The following is a 21,625-nucleotide window of genomic DNA, read 5'->3' as shown; positions in this document are numbered from 1 at the left end:
TGGGCGACTAACTAAGGCGAAATCTCAAGCTGCATATCCGGGTTTTGTGATGTAATCTGATGAAAACACGATCTTTAGCTGAGGGAATGTCTTGTTTTAGTGTGGGGGTGAAAGAAAAAGAAAAAGGGGGCGTGGGCGGCTAGCACCGCCTCTAATGATGTAGATATTCAGTAGAGAATTCAAACTACCATGGCGGTTATAGCATCTCTGGTTTGAGGTACGTTATACAAAGGCTAACTGGTACCTGAGTAAAATAAGATATGTAGTGAACGTTTGCCTATACACCTATGCTAGGTAATTAGGATCCAGGCGAATATTGAGAGCATTCTACTCAACTACCGTCAAAAGAAATATACATATACGTTAGAATAAGACGCCTCGATAAACCGGAGGCTGTAGACGTAGGGATTTAGGGGTTAGAAAGCGGACTGCATTAATTCCCAGCATAACTAACGTTCGACTTGATCCTATCTACCAGGTATATCTGTAGACGAATGACCAGCTTAGTTACTAGTATGAAAGTCTTAAACTTAGAAGGACCTACTAAGTAGTTCTCATAGTATAATATTATAAGCTACAGTAGATACCGGGCAGTCCTCGTACTGTTGCTTCATAGAAAAAAGTTGCTCCCGTTTCCAATACCGAAGTGTCCTTCTCTACTAGCCATGTTTTTACGGCGGTTAATCTATTCTTAGATACCCTATCTGGTGATTATAGATTATAACTATAGTTAGCCTAGCGATACCGCAGTTCCAAGTGGTTAAGCGAGCGCTTTCCAGCACACGTGAATACCTATGTGCATATTTGCCGCGAAGCAAAAAAATGCTTTTAGGTTCGGGATAAGCCGTGCTTCTAGAACATATCCTAGATCGTTCAGGAAGAAAATTTTCTGCTTCGAGTTTCGTGTTTCTATCGGTGTTCTGGATTGAATTAAACCTACATCGGGTTGACCTACCTATTCCGTGACCGACTCGTTTTGATTCCGTAATCGATATACATACGCTAGACGTTGGGTCTATATGGCATATGAAGAACCTGACCATGGTGTCGAATCACCTGGTCGTACGTCTAGTTGTCTCGGACGACTTTTGACGCGGTCACCTAAACTGGAGTAGACATTAGTAAGTCCAAATGTGGAAAAGACAAGGGGTACGTATGACAAAAACGTCCATCGTCCAAGTGCAAGGACAAAAGTCTTAGCTATAAATTTAGATAATATGGTTAGATGTACATTAAAAGGAGGTAGACATGTATGGCAACGCCTGCATTGTAATAGACCCCAGTGGCTTTCTATCCACTTAGTTGCGGGATGCCCCCAAACCATACGGCACCTCGGTGAAGACATGGACTCAGTCTTCAAGACAGCATGAAAAAGGATTGCTCAAGACACAGTGTATATAATTCGACTTTTGGATGGCTCGTTATACAGCCGTTGCTAGGGGATGGCAATACTTACATCGTCACCGAAATCTAGATGATCCTTGATATTTCTAGAAAATCTTAATCGGTTTAAAGTTGATCTAGCGGTCAGCCCCCAAAGACGATGTCACTATGGTTCCTGACTACGGGGATGAGATATCGGCCTTACGTCAACTGCGATGGTTTCCGTCGGAGTAGGCAAGGAGTAGGTAGGTAGATCCGATACATTTCGACTCGGCCACCTCGTTCGGCCGGTGCCAAGGCCTGGGCTTTTCGATATATCATTTCCACAAAACCGTCGACTGCGTTGCTTACGGGCTTCGGCATTCTCGTACATGAAAGATTCGCTACCAAAACTGCCTTTGTAGATCTCGGACGCCGAAGAGAAATGATGGCGTCAGAGATGTTTCTAAGCGGTCGTCATCGCTGCCTCGTTCGGATTTTCATGCAGGAGGTTAGGAGGTACCATAGGGGAAGATCTCTGTTACCCACGGGTGGTGGATACCTAGATAGCCACCAAGATCTCATCCGTCCGAGCAGGGCTGCGGTAGGAAAGGGGAACGTCTGTCGGGATGCCGATCATGAGCCTCACTCTAGACTCTATCCGAAAATCAGTTCCAGAGTCGTAACTGGACGTAAGCTAGGCACGTGGAATTACAGAATTTCCTCAGCGCTATGCGGTTTGTCAGCACCATTACTCGCCTTTCCTTGGCAGGGAGGCATATGCGATGGAACTGCAGACGGGCCCTGCTGGGTATAATGCTGCCCCTAATGGGGGATAAAACTGGTTATAGTAGGTGATAGCGATGTCCGCTGAGTTACCCCTGGTCTTGCTGGAGTTGCAACTATTATTAAATAGAAACCACCGGAAAATAGAAAATGAACGATACTTCTATAGCCGTTATGACAGATGGAAGAAACGGACGAACTTGCTTACCCTCCACTACGGATTGTCCGATAATTCTTTTACGCCGAGACTAGAGAGCGCACCTATCGTGGCCCGACTTCACTTGTCCGACCTTCCCACCCAGCTGCCACCTCAAATAATAAGAGACTGCCATATTGGTGTGCTGAGCTGTCTATCATGCACTCCAGTTTTTTTCCCTGTGCGACTCGTCTCCTTCCCCGACTACCCCTTTTCGTCGACCTGCAGCCGGACTCCCTGCCAACTTACCTGTGGCTGAAGTCTTTGCCTCTCTTCTGTTTGCCTCTTACTACCGCTTCCGCCCGCCCCCCTTGGCGGAACTAACAAATCATCTTCGTGCCAGTTGATCAGCTGCTAAAACGGCCGCCTTGGGCAATGGATCTGTATGTACATATGGATCATGGAGGGATCCATGAACGGGAGTCCGGCAGGCAGGTCATCGACCTGGGGTTGGCTGGGATGCCGAGAGGAATCTGACTGAGCCGAATGGGCAATTCCGACGCTTCCGTGCGTCTCTTCGTTAGCTTCCAGAAGCTTTCCCAAACGTGCTGCTGCGACACGACCCTCCACGGGAGCTTTTTCTGCCTTCTAGCCAAAGTGAACACCTGCGGGGTTACCTGCAGACTGCACTATACTCGATTTATGCTATGGTTTATGTATGTAGATGTAACATAGCTTACTTGTACCATGGCTCTCGTATTGTAGTGAGATGCGCGTAGTCGCCGCATCGATACTTGCTTCATCTGTGAACACTGATCTTCTAACCATACATCCTTCGTTGTAGGTTGGTACGGGGACTACGGATCTGAGCCCTGTCTAAGTCCTTGGCCACCTACGAACCTTGTCTGCCTAGCCAAATTATAAATGTCGCCTTGATCCTGGGTTTCTTAGATTCTGACCTAATTGGGTAGCGAGACTAACCGAGGGTTCTGTGACCAAGTCTCAACATTAAAAGTTTTAGGGACGGTGTCGAGCTTTTAGATGATGTGAAGGAATAATGCGGCTATTAAGTTGCCAGCCGCTTGGAACCACTTCCTTGGTCTAATGCCTCGACCGATCCTTAAAATCAATACGATCACGCAAGCGTCCCGCCAGTTTGGACCCTGAGCTTACCGAGCCCACGGCACGCCCTCCAGTTGATGACGGCAATGATCTAATGGTCTTGGGGTTTCGTGCTCTGCAATCTAAGTAAGGATGGCAAAAAATGGGGGGCGCGGGGGGGCAAAGTAAAGAGCCATCGCCAATGAATAGATATTTCCTAAGGTGTCAGCTGTTGGCGTAGTGGCTAGGCGGTTATGTATGTAGTTGCTCACGATGTCCCTCTGCATGGTGCTAGCGTCATCCAGCTGAAAATGACCCTTGACCGAGAACAGTTAAGGGTATATTGTGGCCAGGTTTGACCCCAGTTTGGAAGATATTAACGAGCACTATGTAAGAGTCATTTTGATACTCGTGATCACGATGTAGACTTACAAGAGTTATAACCGTACTTTATTTTATTTTCTTATTAGTTATGTGATCATATGTTTTGAGTATCTCGAGCTATGCAATATTGCTTCTTGTTCTTCTTGCAATTCGTGACTTTAAACTGTCTTATGAGAGATGTGATGGAGATGGAGGAAAGCGTTTTTAGGCTGCATAGTGGAACTTGTGTAGAAACCCAATGCATCCCGTGCATAATGATCCACGCGTTAATGCATTATGTAGTAGATGTATTCCCAGCCAAATCTTGCCAAGACCTGGAGAAATCGACCAATCAATCGGCTTGACCCCAGTCCCCACAAACCTAGATTATTGTCCTGGGGTTCCCTGGTTTTGAAGCCACCGCGAATCCCATGCTCATGTACCTACATCATATTCAATGCACTATATGTAAATATGTACGAAATATTTATTCGGCGCAGCCCGATGAGTCTACATTTTACGTACCTTGAATGACATTACTATTTGTCAATGGTTTTTCAAGGCGTTTAACCCATGCTAGACCTATATAATATTTTATAATATCCCAAAGCGATACCTTGCACTGCTACCTACAGTCATCCCACTCTGCAGATACGTATATAAATATATCATATATAGGTATATTAGGCTGCGGGGCTAACGGTAAAAAAAGCTACGTCTACTACCACGTAGGTACCTTTATGATGTAGGTAAGACGACATGAGCAGCAAGGGACCATGGCACATTTATCCCGTGTCTTCGTAGATAATTCGTAACCACTGGCGCTAATGGTTTGGTTGTTTTCCGAATGGAGGGCTCCACGCGACTGGATCACACATCTAATATACCCACGGAGTATTCAGCAAAGCGTTAAGTCACTAATACATAAGTCAGGACTTTTGTCAAGTTCAGACTTCGAGAATGATAGATGGTACTGGGCAAGTAAATAACTTAGTTATGTACTCATGACCGGCTGGCAACAACCTACACGCGATCAAATACAAGCTACGACTTGAATTATAGATTCTGTGTTAGAGTTAAATAAGGATTAACTAAGAATCTCTGAGTTAGCTTGTTGTAAGTACATCCCACCTGGACGGAGTCGAAGGCCCGTCTTACCTCGCTTGCCATAGTCGCTAACCTATAAGAAGAGTTCTAACATCAACCGACCCTATCAGTGCCATTCAAATTGCTTGATTCTCCTCCTCTCCTGGTTATGAATTTCCTCCGTGGTAAAAGTGAGGGGGGGTATCTTGAAGGTTTGATATTATCTTCTGGAGGTCATTGCGGACTTTCTTCGCAATTGGAGACGTTGATGGTAAGTAACGAATAACTCAGACTTCAACGTATGCTTCTATAACCAACGCTAAAAGAAATGATTGACAGGTCGGGGTAGCTTGTGTGTATGCATACACGTCATATTTTCCTGACTCTCGTGTGCCGTTCGCCCCCAAAATACGATTATACGATCGAATGGAGAGAGGCATACAAGCGTCATGTGTATACTTACATATAACGATCCATGCATTTATTATTTATTAGACGCAGGTGGTTGTCTTGGCTTCGTACAGGGGACTGCACTCCACAGTTCGGGCGAGCCATCCTTCCTATTATCCTAGCTGGATTATCCCAGTTAGAAATGGTCATATGTGCTCAAATATTAGCAGCTATTAAGAATGAGGACCCCCACCTCGATTTTCTGCCTTCTCCCACATTTCCAAACTGCGATCCTATTCTCTGGGTCTTTTAATTGTTATTTTAGCAATTTGGCCCTCCGCCGCTACGACTCCCCTTTTCAGCCGCTTCACCCGATTCATCATCACACGAGTGTTTCGTAATGTCCACTTCTCCTCAATCGATTTTAACCGCTAGTTTGTAGCAAATACCGATCAATACCGGCCAGACCCGGGTCGTTCGGGGGGGCAACTTCAGACGAAGGATTTACCGTGCAGCATTTGTTGGTATTGTTAGAGATCGCTCGTACATGATAGTTTGTAAGAAGCTGTCATTTAGTTAGGTATGTTTCATATGCGTCTCTTTCATTAGCTTAGTTGATACCCTTCCTCCGTTGTCCTACCGACCTATCGTCCTACTTGTCCGACGGTTTCGCGTGCGACTTAGACAGACGGTTTCGGACCAAGTTCTGGTGCCGCATTATTATCTTCGCCGACCTCTTCCCGCTCACCAACACACACTCATTCCTTCTCCTCCGACAATAGCCCTCTCCCCTGTCTTCCTGTTCATAGGCGGACCAGTCAAGGCCCCTTGTCAAGTGTCATGTCTTCGCAGCAACGTGCAGTCCGAGACTTTTCCTTTCTGCAATGGAACCCTAAGCAAGTAGGTACTCGAGCGCGGATAGATTCTCTCTTTGCCTCTACCATATATAAGCGTCTTCCTGGTTCACGTACCTAACCGATCTTTACTTTCGAAGAATCTGTATTTCGTATATACCTGACCTGTCCGTCTACTACCGACTAGCATGTGTGTTGATATATGAGCTATCTACGTATGTTGTTAGTTGGTATATACCTACACATATAGCGCACAGCACTTTGTGGCGGGTTTCGAATTCAGTTATTATCTTTTTTAAAGATACCTATCTATTAGCAATACCTAGTATTTCTATTTCAACTGGGTACAGGTAGTTCCGACTTTAGTATTTGTCCCGATCGTTTGTTATATAAATTCTTAGCCAATCCCGAACGGCGCATAGTGTGCTCCGTGCTGCTATTTACTATTTTGTAGCTAATTGGCCTTCCCGCTTGTCGTTTCCCTGCATCTACATACAAATCAAGACTCCCCCATGTCTTGTCACTGGACTCCAGTCTACTCCGGGACCCTCCCCCTACCTGCATGTACATATGTACATACTTGGGTATCCGAGGTATTGTACTCTAACCTACTAGATTATGTACCTCACCACGCACTTCATACCCAACTTGGTACTTTCCTTCGTCCTCGGTGTTACATCCTGCCTCGAAAATTCCCACTTAATTGCATCGCACCTGAACCCCGCCCAGACGCGCTAGCTTCGTTAAGGTAACTACCAGTACCTAGCCACCTACGAGGATAGGCTGCTAGGTGTGTACTGGGCTCCTTAAAAGAGCGCCTTCCGTTCCATGGGCAATTTACCGCAATGGGCGGCATTTACAAATTTCGAATTCTCTATCCCGTCCTTAGACGTGGGACCCCCCCAGAACTAAAAGACTAATCATCTTCATCTTCCTCCCGGCCTAGGCATTCCAGGTAAATCCAGATAGTCCATGTCTATGTCTATGTCTTTCTGGCTCGAACATCGCGTGTCCTTTCTTCGCATCGAATCAGCTCCAGCTCCGTCTCCCGCTTACTACCTTACCCGGCGATCGACTCCTTCAAGATATAGTCCCCTCGGTACATAGTTCCTTGATTTGGACTGTTATGTGGTAACCGCACCACAATTCTCTAATTTGGGCCATGTTGTTTGTTTCGAGGTCGTCTTAAATCATCGTCACTGTTAGCTCTTAGCGCAGCCGATTATTCGGGAAAACCAAGTTGCTCTTCGTTTGCTTGTCCCTCTCTCCCTTTGCGCGCCTGCAGTAGTTTGGGTCTTCCGTTGTAACACACATAGATCGTCCGACTGTGGCACCAACGGGCGTCTTGGAGTGGCTTCTTAGTCCAATACTTTCCTACTTAGGACTGCACATAGAGAGAGGTAGAGAGAGGGTGTGCGCGTGCGACTAAGCGTTACTGGCCAATTATTATTCTGTTCGAGGTGCGACAGGAAGCTCCACGAGGGGTGCGACACATTCACCGCGAGCGGCCCGGAATTGAAGCGCTACGATTCTTTGCAAGACCATGATGCTTTAATGGAACATGACTTCTGTTCTCCCCGCACTGCTTATAGACGTTAAACCATCTATACCTTTCGTGCGATCGAGCCCCATCATGACCGAGGTCCAGGAGCCGACGCCGCCTCAGAACGTCCAGCATGAAGATGACCCGCAGCGAGGGCGTCGCCGGAGTCGCTCTCCTGACAAGGATATCGATGGCAATGACAGCGACCAGGCAGGCGACGGTGACACCAAAAACGGTAATTCGTCAAACTCGGATGGTCCCGTGAGAAAGCGGAGACGGAGTCGCAAAGGTCTAGATAAGAAATTCGAATGTCCTACTGAGGGATGCGGCAAGAGTTATTCAAGGGCCGAACATCTGTGAGTTTTATAGAATACTAATTCTTAATATACTTGCTCTACTGACTGGGCGGAATTTGAAAAGTTATCGGCACCAATTGAATCATTCGCCGAAACAGATATATAGATGCGACTTTCAGGATTGTAAGCGCCAGTTCGTCCGACTCGACTTGTGTAACCGTCATAAGGATCGCCATACTGCGAAAGGGTCTGCGCTGAATCGGAAAGATTCTTTGATTAGCCAGTCTTCTCCCGTCGACAACGTAAGACCTCCGTACCCTACGCCCAGTGCCGTTTCCCCCGATTCCGATAGACTCGGGCCAAGCTATACTCAAGGACGCGGAGCTCACTATGAATACCAGTCACCAAAAGATACCATCGGTACCCCTTATACTCCGATATCAAATACACCACCCGCGAACTTTTCTCATGTCGGTCATCCAAACGGAGTTGACGGTTATATGCATCACGAGCAGGGTTATTCCGCTCCTCATGGTGCGCGGCATCCGCACCACTCTCCTTCAGGCCCTCCACGACCGACAATCCAAACCGGCGTCGGTGCCCCTTATGGTGTTTTATCGCCAGTTCCCACGCAGCACGGCAACTATCATGGGCATCTCGCCAATACCCCTCAGTCTGCCCCGACGATGCCATACGTCACTCAGCAAAATTTAACACCTTTTACCTTACCCCCTTCAGATTTCGCGACGACAACTGCTGGTAACATGCCGAGGGAATCTGGACAAGCTTATGCACCACAAAATTCTAACGATTATGACCATTCGCATTCCCAATCAAATGGTGAGATGGTGCTGCTGGATCAGATGGCAACGCAAACTACCATTCCAATTTTTGGCAGTGACGGCGTCTTGAATAAGTCCCCATACGTTGCTATTCCCGAAGACTTTTTTGCATATCTCTTTAATACCAATGATCCTAACGGGTCGCCACAGGTGGGCCATGTAATGCCACCAAATCAATATGCTAAGTACGTATCAATGGCTGATTTTAAGATTTATATTATTCTTCGAACTAACATGGCCGGATTTAGCTATGCGGAGCATCAATATGGCATGCCGTATTACGAAAGTGCATCTCTGGGATATTTTCCGCCGTCTAACCAACCACAGCAGGTCATGGCTGTCACAAATCTTCTTGACCCGAACCTCCCGGAGTCGCTCTTATCTGAAGAAAAGAGCCAAGAGCTTTTTGACTTTATTAAGGAGAGGTTCCACGAGAACGATCATGCGCCAGTGGAGCGTCAACGAGAAAGCATATTAGAAGGTGACAGAAGTGATGAGAATCACATGTTAAGCCGAAAGATGATGCAGCAGTATATAGGTTCTTACTGGATTCACTTCAGCGATCAGATACCCATTCTCCACAAACCGACGTTTTCGCCGGATAGGACGCCGAATTTGTTGTTAATAGCAGTGATGGCAATAGGTGCTGCCTGCCTAGATAGAACGCACGGGCCGAAGGTCATCATGGCTGGATCTCAACTCTCTAACTTCCTTGCGTGGCACCTAAGGTGGGAAATATTCATGGACGTGAATTGCCGACCGCCGGCGAAGATCTGGGCCTTCCAGACTCTGTTATTACTGGAGCTTTATGAGAAGATGTACTCGACAAGGGAGCTCCATGAACGAGCACACATCCACCATGCGACCACCATTACGCTCATGCGGAGAGGGAGGGCCCTGATTGGGAAATCTGCTCTCGACTCACCGCCAAACCCACGAGATGAGAAATCGGGGGCGAATAGTTCTCGGCATTCTTCTACTTCGGGGCTCGCGCATACGCCGGATGAGTGGTGGAACCACTGGATAACGAACGAGACTACCAGACGTGCGGCGTTTGCGGCGTTTCTTATCGATTCGATTCATGCTACGATGTTTGGGCATTCGACCGTGATGGTGGCACACGAAATGCGTTTGCCCCTCCCTTGTGACGATCAGCTATGGAAGGCTACAAGCGGCGCTGAGGTTGGTAGGATCGAGGCGAACCTTATGTCTAATGGAATTAAGCCTATCTCATTCCTCGAAGGACTCAAGCGGACTCTTGCGGGGCATGAAGTACAGACGAATCCTTTCGGCCGACAGATCCTCATGGCAGGTTTGCTAAGCGTGAGTTGGCATATGAACCAACGTGACCTGCAAGTCAGCTCGCTCGGCGGCGGCGTGCAACAAGCGCTTGGGGGGCGTGACAAATGGCGATCAACACTTACGAAAGCGTTCGACTCGTGGAAGACAGACTTCGACAAGTCGCTGCAACGCGCTGATACGGTGGTCGATCCGTATAGCTACGACAAGCGGAACGAAGCTAATGTGGTATTTGAAAGTAGGACAGTGTTACATCATCTAGCGCACATGGCAATGCACGTGGATATCGTCGACTGTCAGATATTTGCTCGCGCCAAACGCCTTCTTGGTAGAGCGATCGGTACACAGGATTTAAATAGCGCGCAGCGTCGAATGAAGGACCTCTGGGCGCCGTCTGCAAAAGCTCGCGATGCCACATTTTACGCTGCTAAATTCCTATGCTCAGTTTTGCTCCCTGAAAATGCAGGATCACCTTCGGAGGGTTACAGCCACCAATCGGGTATCCTGATGTATCTAGCCAGAGATGACGTCCTCCTGAACCGGCCATGGGTGCTCTACTTCGCAGCATTGGTTGTATGGTGCTACGGTTTCGCGCTGGAGGGCCCTTGTCCCGGAGTTCCCATTCCGAATACTACCGAGGAGAAAATGAGCCAGATGCGCGAGTACCTATTGAGAGTTGGTTCGGTGGCGTCGCCAGAAGATCTCAAGGGTATGAGGGGTGTCAACAACAACAGTACTCTACTTATAGTTCTTAAGGACTCCTTCGAGTCGACACGGTGGGAGCTGCTGCACGAAGGAGCAACACTGCTGAGCAATTGTATCCAGCTCAACAGTGGCGCAACTGTGGTTTAGCGAAGCCCATTGCAAATAAAATACGAAACAAAAAACCCTTGCCCAAAAAGGAAGAAACATGGAGTATACGGAAGCATGATGAACGAGAATCTGAAGATGGCTAACTGATGTACGAGGAGGAACGGATTATGGACAAGCGACATCGAAAACATTTCTTAACGAAGATCATAGCGTCTACCAGAGTATCTGGACCCTTAAACTTTTTATTATTGTAACTATGCAAAAACAGCGACTTCGCATCATATACCCAACACGACGTAACGGTGTCGCACAACCACATCGCTGTCGCATTTGTGTGATATTTACTGCCGATCGATACATATATACACGATCTAGCAAAAACCGGCGAAAATTATTCGAATATTCGTTGCAAAGCATGCGGAGGCATACTCATCATCATTTTGAATATGGGGGGGGAGTTTTCATCTTGATATTCTGCAGTCTAAGTGCCGACATGTTCAGTTGAGCAGTTGGTGCCCGAGGAAGGTCAAATAGCGTCGGTCGAGTTAGAATCCTTCGGGTATTGCACGTAGCATTAACGCCGTCCGAAAAGAAGCACGAGTGTTGAATTTATAATACTTCTGCCAATGCCAGAATTCTCATTGCATTTTATCGTGAGTTGTCGGGACTTTACTACCGTAGTGCGAGCCAGCTATTATAGCTGGAAATGCGGAACGTGGGGGTTTAATACCCCGTACAAACTAGTAAAAGTGCAGTTGGGTATATCCTTGTTGGATAGTGTGACCTTGTATCATGTACGTATAGTAGCTGTTGCAAAAGTGAGGCCCTGGCTGCCGGCTAATTGAGTAGATTATTTAGGTAGGTACGTAAAGTCCGCGGGTTCCATAGGTACAAGTATACATCTAAATTTATGAAGTCATATGTCGACAGTGATAGGAAAGCGATATCTAAGCTCAAGCGGGCAAGAGCCGGACTTTTGGAATTGCCTACCTAGGTTTAAATAACCTAATAAGGGCAATGGCGCAATGGGTTATTCGTAGAAGGCACGCTATTGCGTTAAATCCGAGTACCTACCTAATGTATAAGGTTATAATTATTAATCCCGAGGTAGGACTAGTTTGCAGCAATTCCCAATCGTACCCAAGGTAATCATCCAACTCCCCACCTCTTTACCTTCATCGAACCCCGGTCAGCAAAACTTCCACGAGCCGTTATCATAACCTTGGTAGGAGAAACGAGAGAGCGAGAGGGATTGCCTCTCTCGCCCTCTGGTATACGTCAGAAAGATGGTCCTTTTAACTGAACTTCCACCTGAGATCGTGCAACATGTTCTCGGCTATGTCGAACCCTCCGACTTAGGATGGATCCCCCGCGTTTGCAAGAATCTCTACCATATTGTCAATGGGAATACCTCACTCTTCAGGATTGTTTATCTTAACAATTATGATAATCCTCTAAACAAGCCAGTTGTGAATTGGACGCAGGCAGTTCACGATGTCGTCCGTTTACAGGGTATAGGTCGAAGAGATCGTGTCCAAGATAAGGTACGATACTTCTCGAACCTCATATGCTTGCATTTACTATGCCTAGCTGACTCGTGATTCAAAATTGTTCAATGTCTAACTCTTTCCTGCGTAGAAGAACGAACTCTCCTTCGTTTATGACACGGTCAAGTCTTTCCTCCAGAATGCTGCTACCGATACTGAGCGATTCCCGCTAACAACCCATCTGGCATCCCGTAACACTGAAATTTTGCGCTCCATATTCAAGGAAGAGACTAACCAATCTGCCTTCTTATGCCGGTCTACCATCTTCGGGCGCGCCCGCAAGGAATGCATCTGTTCGGATAACCACATCTCATCTGTACAGGCGGACCACCAGAAGAGCGCACATTTACACTGCCTTTTTGGAGTGCCGATTTTATATGCGCGGCCAGAGTCCCATCAGATGAGAGAAAGCAAGATGAGCCCGTATGCCTGCTCTGTGGTATACGACTTACGACGATATACAGAAAAAACGAAATGGGGCCCGTTTATGGACGACGATACAGACCGTGTGGATTGGGAGAAAGCCGAAGCCATCATGATCGTGATCGGATCGAACCTTCGGAGGCTTGGCCTTGTGAGGTTTCCACTATGTAGGAGCTTTTGGGACTCACCTTTCGCAGGAACATGGCCCCAAAGCTATATACCACATCCTATCTCGCGGAAGCCGGATTCTTTGGAAGTCCCAAATCCGCTGGAACTCCAGGACCCGTATGGAGTCACAGGGACTTGGCTACGCATAGTATGCTTCCTAGACTATACAGACTTTCACATATATAACTTCGCCGAAGGCGCACAACTTCCACGGAATATTCCTCGACCTGCTCTCGATGTCGGCCAGGCCACGCGCCTAATCCTTATGAGGATTCGCGTGACTAGTATCGAGCCCCCTGGGCCCGAGGACGGACAAGAACTACCAGTTGTACATTTCAAGGGAATTTCCCAGTCGCTCGACGATAGCTATGATGATAATACCAATTCAGACTTGAGAGGTATGAAAGGTACGTTCCCCTTTTCACTTCCAGGACATCTAAATTTGCTAATAAGTGCTTGGAGAAAAAGGCACCGTTCGCTTGACCCGTGAAGGCGAGGTACACTGGACAACCTTTTCGATTTTCAACGGTGAAGAGAGATGGCGTAGTGAGAGTGTCCAGATCGGTGGAGTCAAGAGCTCTAAGGGGGTATTGGGTAATTGGTTTGACAAGTAAGTCAATTGGACCTTAGCTGCTATTGCCTACCTATGTGTCGTGTGTATGCTAAATAGACGCCTAGGGATTTCGATCCACATGGCCCAGCTGGTCCAAGTGCATTTTGGAAGGTTTCGGACAATATCGCAGCAGAATACAGCGAGATTATGCAGAATTTCCTACCCAGTGTCCACGATACCTCCCTCGATAAGCTAGGCGACGAGGATGAATTTGACCGACCGGCCTACCGGTCAGACGACGATGAAGATGAGGAAGATGAGCCTGGACTTGAGCTGGAAATCACGGGCATCTCTTGGGTGACGTGGACGGATAACTAGACTTTTCGTGCGGTCTCTTTTATATTATTGTCCTATTTCTAAGTTCGGTGTGGTTGGTTGGAGTTTAGAGAGGTATGCTCTGCTTTACAATGATTCCTTCTATATATTTTATTGATGCTCGGGTATGTATTATTCCTATTCTGCCTATGGCTATAAATTAGAAATGTCGTAGGAGTAATTCATTCAATCACATAGAGATATATACCTCCTAAGGTATATATATTACAACTTGTGACAGTCTTGTGTAGACAGGAGGCGGGATTGATACTATCGAGGTATTTAGGTAGGTACCTACCTGTAATATCTATAACTAGTGTATTAGATAAGCAACAGTTATGGCCCGAGCTCCTTTCATTTTACGTCAACCTCGGCATCTTGTCGATCCTGTACCGAGTAATGTAACTTGGATTGTTATTTGGATTGGGTCGTGTCTCGTCAGCTTGTGCTTCAATCTACATTTTAAATAATTCCTTAATTCCTACAAAACATGTTCTGCTCTTAACAATCAACCAACCTAGACAATTGAGGTGTAGCTTACGCTAGTAATAACCAGGATGGAATTCGTCACAGCCCTTCGGGGCACCTTCGACGATCAGAAACCCTCATTGTTTGAATTACTCTCAGAACAACAGCTCAACTCACTTCTACCACCGACATTACGATACCTTCTCACTGTCGCGACTCATCGATACCCCCGTTATTTACTACGTGCCCTCAACTCCTTCGATGAGCTTTACGCGCTCGCAATGCTCGTTATCGAGCGCCACTATTTACGAACACGCGGTGGCAGCTTTACTGAACACTTCTATGGCCTCAAACGAGAAAAGTCGCTACAGGCAGAGGTCCCTCGCGCTACCGCCCGCGCTCCGGAGCTGGTACGGGAAACTCTTAAGCTGAGCGAGAAAGATATCTGGAAGAATCTGGCTGTTATGGTTGGTCTGCCGTACCTGAAGCGGAAGCTGGACGAGAGCCACGAGATCGAAGCGCCACGAGCCCTTCTCGGTGCAAACTATACCCGTATGCCTGCGAATCCGACATTTAAGCAGCGACTGTTACATTATTACAAGTGGTTCATACGTAATATCTATCCGAGCGTACACGCCGCCTACTACTTCAGCATCATTGCCTTCAATCTAGCATATCTATTTGACGGCAGTAAATACCACAATCTATTCCTATGGCTTATCGGCACTAGGATGCGTAGGATGAACGGAGCAGATTTCCAGGCCATTGAGGCTTTAGGCAAGCCAAAGGCGGGAAACCCACCCCTTACGGCTGCCAGTCTCCTTAACCCGAGAGTAATGGGACCGAGGTTGTTAAGTAGCTTGTCAGTCCTACTACCGACTAGCATATTTGCGCTGAAGTTCCTCGAATGGTGGTATACATCGGACTTTGCGAAGCAGTTGTCGAGGAAGGCTGCCGAGAACCTCGAGCTACCGCCACCTGTCGTGTCTGGTTTATCCGCGTTGGGAGTCAAGGTACCGCAGAAGAAGGGCCAGAAGGGTCACGACGAGAAGAGTAAGAAGGAAGAAGAGGAACGACCTAAGATAGCGTCAGCAGAGGATGCGCCAATTGCTACTCCATCATTGCTCCCCATCCTCACCGTACCTGCGCCAGAAGATTCTGAGCTATGCCCCATCTGCGAAGACGAAATCACGACGGCGACGGCTTGCCAGACGGGTGTGGTCTACTGCTATGCCTGCATACATAGGTGGCTCGAAGGTTCACATCAGAGACAGGAGGAGTTTATGGCCGATCAAGCCGGCAAGTGGGAAAGCGGCCAGGGTAGATGTGCCGTGACAGGACGTCGGGTCCTCGGCGGCACGGAGGGTCTAAGACGTATCATGGTTTGATTAAGATTTGAGATCTGGGTTATATTGCAGCTGCATGTGTCATTGGGTCAGGCACCGGCGTCTGGGGTAGCATCTAAAAAAAGGCTACGGGCCAGGGGGAGTATCTGGTAAACAACATGAGGTTTTGAGGTATACTATTAATGAACGACATGTATTTGTCAAGGCCCATCGCCATGAGACATCCGTCTAGATGGGCCGGTTTTATTTCAATAAGCCATGGATGCCGACTAGAGCTTCTTACAACGAACGAGTAATCTCGTCTATTGGTACTGCAGTCTGCAGATGGCTCCAGAAGAGCTGTCAATCATTTGCAAAGCTCTTCGACAGTCTATAATTGCAATGATGCAAGCAATTCAGACGGTAATGGACCGATTACGTTGGTCTAGGCTTGCTTTACTCACCGACAAGGGAGATTAGAGCTACGACGACAAACGACATATTCCATAAATAGAAGCAAGACGAGATCTAGACTCGGTGCGGAAATAAACACCACGCTTTCGTCGCCGACGCAGCACGTCGGAACGGGCCTAGGAATATACTCGTTACCAAGTCTTTTGATACAAAACTGTCCACAATGCACGCCCGAGCACTGGGTCGGAAGGCTTCTTAGACTGACCCAGTCTCGCGCACCGCAAATTAAAACCTGACATCTGGACTGAGCGAGGCATTCTAGACCGGCTGCTATCACGGATACCCTGCTCGCACCGTCTGTCTCTTTTCTTATTACCCGGGGCGCTGGGATGGGTCTGGGTCTGGGTCTGGTGGGAAGATTGGGAGTCTCACCTAACTACTTCAGGGTCCCGGGGCTCCAACGACCTTTTTTCCCGGACACGCGATGGGTAACTGGTTAATATGGCTAAAGTACCCACGCCCTAGCTGCTTGCCGTTGGTTGGCAAGACTCGCGAGAATTAGCGAAGACGCTCGCTACCGCTATCTATTGCTTTGCTCGGATGGGATAGTGGCGGACAGACGCGCGTGTGTAGGTACCTAAGGTACGTAGATAGGTAAGGTGATGACGATGGGATGGTATTCTTGATTAGGAGGCGAAATTATCGAAAAGGGCCGGGCCCAGAATGGCAATGGCAGTCCTGATTTCGATATGCAGACGTCGATGGCGTTCGAGATTTCTTTTTTAGCTTCGCGGAGCTAATCCATGAGTTGCGTTCTTGGGATCTCTCATGTGATGGATCGGACGAGGCGTCTTCTATAAAGACTCGTGTTGTCCGCTTGTTGTTAGAATAGAAGATCTATATACTCATCAGACAATCAGACAGACAAGCAAAGTTATATATATATCTACTTAATTGGAAGTCCTCAAGAACTTCATCTCTATCCCCAACTTCATCTATCTACCTGTCTAATACCCAAACCCAAACAAACCCACCCCACAAACCCCAAGATGCGCACCTCAACCCTGCTCCCCATCTTCGCCAGCCTTGCTGCCGCCGCACCCGCACCCGCACCCGCCGCAAACCCCCAACTTACCACGCGAGACGCGCCGTCGCCCCCGCCCCGCATCGTATCGGTATCCTACTCGGGCAGCGGGTGTCCGTCGGCGTCGCCGGCGGTCGACCGCACGGGCGAGTTCGACGACATATCGCTGCGGCTGAACTCGTTCGAGGCCCGCACCACGTCCGTCGCCGACTCCTCCGTCAACTGCCAGGCCCACCTGTCGATTGCCGGGTCCGCGGCCGGCTGGCAGGTCGGCGTGAAGGACGTATATGTTAAGGGCCATTTGGTGCTCGACCCCGGCGCGTCGCTGGATTACTATGTTACGAGCTTTTGGAGCGAGGATGCTGATAAGACTGTATGATGTCCTCCCCGTTTTCCTTTTCTTTTTTTTTTTTTTTTTTCTGTTTTTGGGTTGATTTGATTCTTGGACAATCGAGATGTATTATCCCATGTAACATACGAGAGGTGTAATAATAAGCGCGCAAGTAAAATAGGTTAGCTAGTCAGTCACTAACCATCTCATCTCCCGAATAGGCCACGATCAGGGGCTCCCTAGCCAACACCGGCACCGGTCGCGTGAGCCAAGAAGTCACGGCGCATAGCACGGTTCCCGACAACCAGGTCGTGTACTCGCCCTGCACGAGCTCCAAGGGCGACGTCGGTCTGCTCAATGTCAACTTCCGCGTTGCTCTCCAGGCCGACGGCGCTCAGTACGGTTACTTCGGCAAGGACCCTGATACTACTGCCTCTGAGAGCTGGAGCTACGTCTGGCGCCGGTGTTAGATTGCTTATTATTATTATTGTTCTTTTTCGTTCTTTTTCGCTATTCTACAGTTATTTAGGGTCTTTTTTTATTTGAAGCTAGTCTTACCGGAGATGAATGGGAGACGCAAAACGAGCGAGCGTTTCTTGTAGGGCGGGTTTAGCGGAAAACATTGACTTTCTGTTCCTTTTGTTTAGCGGCATGGGTTGGGTTTGTATTGGATGGATTGTGGGGTTATTAAAAGTTTGATAGATGATATCAACCTATAGTTTATAAATATTTGTGTCTTTACCTTGTGTAGTTCGAAGTCTCGCATATCAGAATCTATAGTAGTATATGTCTCGACATCTCCGAGAGACTATCTGTGTACCTAAGGCAATAACAACAGCTTATTGAATTGTCTTATATTACAAACGCCTTATTTAACAGTGCAAAGTACGTGAATAATGATATGCTATTGTTTTAGTTATAACACCAATCTCGACTACTCAGCCGCTAAGCTTATCGTTATGGTCAACAACACAACTACAAAGACCTCTTCTACAACCCTCTAGGTGATACAAAGTTGGCCAGACACCTAGTTCTTGGCTGCTTTCGCCTGTGAAATTAGACTACGACCTATTTGAATCGTTTCATCCATTCCTTGCTGTCGTAGCCAGAATCTAAAAATATTAGTATGACGGCTCTCTAGTTGGGCTTGGAAGAAACTTACAGTTGTTCAGGGGTTCCTCCACCGTGAGCGGATATCTCACGAGCTTTGTCCTCTAAAGACTCCCGGGTAATCTTTTCCCCAACTTGTGGTGTGGGAGGCAGGGGTTTCTCAATAGCTTCAGGTCCCAGGCTCTCCTCTAACACCTGTTTCCTTATAGCAAAGCGCTCGGCTCGCTCCTTTTGAAGCCCGGGGGAATCCATCTGCTTCAACGCGTACCGAACCACGAATTGCGCGGCTAAGTACACATGTTCGGAAAGGAGGATGCTTAATAAGAGACCCCATACAGCAATATTAGATGGGTCACCGCCAGGGCCCTCGGAATCACCACTGAAGAGATACACGATTGCGGAGCTCACAAGGCTTCCAAACCAAGATAAGAAGCCGAGTGCGTTAAGCCATGGTCCGATTGAGTCATCTCTCCAAGGAATAGGCCTCTTGCTGCTAACCGCGATTTTCATGGCGTCTGATCGGAGCTCAACCCAGTTATTGATTAAGAAGCAGAGCGGCGTGAGTGGCCAAATTGCTGAAAAGAGGGATAGGTAACCAAATTGGATAACCATCTCCCTGTAATCAACAGTAACATCATATACGTCAAGTTGAGCCTCGTCGCGAACTCTTTCAAGGAACTCGTGTTCTTCGAGGACGTCGCTGGATGCTGAGGCCTTACCCTTGGATTGAACTCTCTCAACTTCCTTGAATGCCTTGCGCTTCACGTAAGGAACAATAGCCTCGAGCGCGAAATTTACGATTTGCGCTGTCACCGTGAAATATATCATCTGCTTCTTTAGACGATCGGGATTAATCTGAAAGCCCTGAGTAGAAATCGACTCCTCGCTAGAGAATTGCTCGGCGGTAGTCTTAAAAATATCCAGGTATGGCACGAGAAGATTCCCGAAGAGCATGTAAACAAATGCACTCAAGAAAAGGGGAGTATAAGAAGTGATAAAGTTAATAATGAATAACTTTCGAACAAGAGCGGCATGATGATCTGTATAGATGTTAACGACATACAAACGGGAAGATATTAGAGGAATTCACTCACTGTCTATTGTCTCATAATTCTCCATGTCAGTGAGCTTCTCTGCAAAGCTACTAAGAATAGTCGACAGTGCTGGCAGTAAACCGGTGAGTATTATTGTAGGCGTGAAAGTCTAAAAAGGTATTAGATAACATATCATCCGGCTAGGAGGTTCTACAAACCAGGTAAGATTTGAATGGGCCGTTATAGATTTCAGTGAGGAAGATCTCGATAGAGAAACAGAAGACATAGAGAGCCCCAAGGATTGCCAGACAGCCAAATGCAAACGGGATCTGTAACAGCTGCGTCTGAAACCTCTTCATTGGAGGATAAACTTTCACAGATTCACCAGTGATGGGATCTATGGCTTCATGTTCCCATTTAAACTGTGTTCGGGGCCGTTGGATACGAGATACTCCGCGAACACCCCATTGGACAGCGAGATCGACCTCCTTTTTCTTCCACCACTCGAAGAAGATGATAGACCAGAGGGAGCTAACAATAGCATAGAACCACGAATATTGACCAAGAATAAGCCAAGCGCCGAATCCGAATGCTGCCGGGAATATTAGAAATGCGAAATAGGATTGCATAAACGCGAAGTAGAAAGCAACGCTTTCGCCGAACTTATCGCGAATCTGGTCGAGATCCCGGTCGTCCAGGAAGTACTTAGTACTCCATTGTTTAATCCATCGTCGATTGAAGGCATGGTTATGAAGTGGGAAGATAGATTCCACGTTCCTCCACACGCCAATCTTGGGCGCAATACCCGCACCGCCTTGGTTCTTGGGCTTCGTGATCAGTAAGTAAACGGTACGCAGCCGCTCAGCTTCGGTGACAGGCTGATCGGCGAATTCCTTAGCCACGTCCTTGTTGGGAGTGGTAATTCGCACGCCATACAGCCAATCTTGAACACGTTCGCGATAAATATGATTGGTTAGATGTTTCTCAGATGCCACTTTAACAAAGACCAATAAGGAAGAGCCGTCGCCGTATCGAACTTCCGAAGCGAGCCCAACCCTAGTGAGGGCTTCAATTAGCTGGGTGAAGCCAGCTGCGGCCTCAGCTCTGTCGCTGGAAACCTTGTACTGAACGACATAATCTACGTCCATGTTGCCCCCGAGGTGACCGCCGTCGGAGGCATAGAGAGACCGGATGCTCGACATGATCTGGCAATAGTTGTAGTTATGCCGGCTCGGTGAGGCCTTTCGCCTTGAGTTGCCCAAGTATAGACGCCCAACTAATTATAATATGTTAGGTTTACGATCTGGATCTGGAAGGATAGGTTTTAAAGTATTAATAGAGAAAACCGAGGGTATGAGAAGTTTACTAGGAGAAGCGATTGTAGGAAGTAAATTAGGTAAGTAGAGGTATTACTCTAGATTGTGATCCTCCACAAAAACGAATTTGAAAGATAAATTTGGTCTTGCATGTGTTACATACGCGTACATGTGTGTAGCTGAATGGTCCGATATCAAGGAAAATCGGCAACAATAGAATCAAGTTGTTGATCAACGTCATCTCGCATTTGATACGATTGGGACCAATGACATCCATACTATCCTGGCCCGTGCGTTCCCTGTAAGTGCCCCGCGATGAGTTTTGGGTGATGTGCGCTGTAAATTGCTCTAAATAGTCGCCTGTAGCAAGCTTTAGCGCATCTTTACAGGGTTTGCAGGTATCATTAGCGAACACGTTCCGCTAGGATCTATGCCGAATGGGTCTCTACAGCTAGCCGGGGTCCCTGTTGTCGTTACATTTTGCGGCGGCAGAAACACAACGACATCTCTGTTAGGTCCAACAACAACCTTAGGACCGGGATATAGCTATGTTGCTTCTTATCAGGTATCTCCTAAAAGGCGATGCTATTATTACCCCCTTGGAAT

At 47.5% G+C, this 21,625-nt stretch overlaps 5 protein-coding genes across 5 annotated transcripts; 4 read left to right on the top strand and 1 right to left on the bottom strand.

Moving 5' to 3' along the window:
- Window positions 1–7,198: 7,198 nt before the first annotated feature.
- F4817DRAFT_60646 (fungal-specific transcription factor domain-containing protein) lies at window positions 7,199–11,019 on the top strand. The gene is made up of 3 exons (XM_049307684.1): window positions 7,199–7,977; window positions 8,042–8,944; window positions 9,008–11,019. Exons 1-3 carry the CDS (start codon window positions 7,640–7,642, stop codon window positions 10,908–10,910), a joined length of 3,144 nt encoding a protein of 1,047 aa, XP_049160367.1. The 5' UTR covers window positions 7,199–7,639; the 3' UTR covers window positions 10,911–11,019.
- A 1,138-nt stretch (window positions 11,020–12,157) lies between these two features.
- F4817DRAFT_314594 (uncharacterized protein) lies at window positions 12,158–13,940 on the top strand (the record flags this gene model as incomplete). Its single annotated transcript, XM_049300425.1, has 4 exons — window positions 12,158–12,415; window positions 12,510–13,416; window positions 13,472–13,619; window positions 13,688–13,940. 4 exons carry the CDS (start codon window positions 12,158–12,160, stop codon window positions 13,938–13,940), a joined length of 1,566 nt encoding a protein of 521 aa, XP_049160366.1.
- A 397-nt stretch (window positions 13,941–14,337) lies between these two features.
- Window positions 14,338–16,464, top strand: F4817DRAFT_60554 (Pex12 amino terminal region-domain-containing protein). Its single transcript, XM_049307683.1, has one exon. It carries the CDS (start codon window positions 14,495–14,497, stop codon window positions 15,791–15,793), a length of 1,299 nt encoding a protein of 432 aa, XP_049160365.1. The 5' UTR covers window positions 14,338–14,494; the 3' UTR covers window positions 15,794–16,464.
- Window positions 16,465–17,193: 729 nt separating this feature from the next.
- F4817DRAFT_314592 (uncharacterized protein) lies at window positions 17,194–18,029 on the top strand (the record flags this gene model as incomplete). The annotated part of the gene is made up of 2 exons (XM_049300424.1): window positions 17,194–17,601; window positions 17,781–18,029. 2 exons carry the CDS (start codon window positions 17,194–17,196, stop codon window positions 18,027–18,029), a joined length of 657 nt encoding a protein of 218 aa, XP_049160364.1.
- Window positions 18,030–18,293: 264 nt separating this feature from the next.
- Window positions 18,294–21,231, bottom strand: F4817DRAFT_60540 (DUF590-domain-containing protein). The gene is made up of 4 exons (XM_049307682.1): window positions 19,922–21,231; window positions 19,764–19,872; window positions 18,722–19,709; window positions 18,294–18,671 (listed from the first exon to the last, which is right to left on the bottom strand). The coding sequence occupies exons 1-4, from the start codon at window positions 20,903–20,905 to the stop codon at window positions 18,587–18,589; spliced, it is 2,166 nt and encodes a 721-aa protein (XP_049160363.1). The 5' UTR covers window positions 20,906–21,231; the 3' UTR covers window positions 18,294–18,586.
- Window positions 21,232–21,625: the final 394 nt, after the last annotated feature.

The sequence above is a fragment of the Daldinia loculata genome, assembly GCF_022478755.1.
Source record: "Daldinia loculata strain CBS 113971 unplaced genomic scaffold F4817scaffold_16, whole genome shotgun sequence".
NCBI classification, from domain to species: Eukaryota; Fungi; Ascomycota; class Sordariomycetes; order Xylariales; family Hypoxylaceae; genus Daldinia; species Daldinia loculata.
Note: the sequence above shows the minus strand (reverse complement) of the source record. Positions and strands in the feature narration are given on the sequence as shown.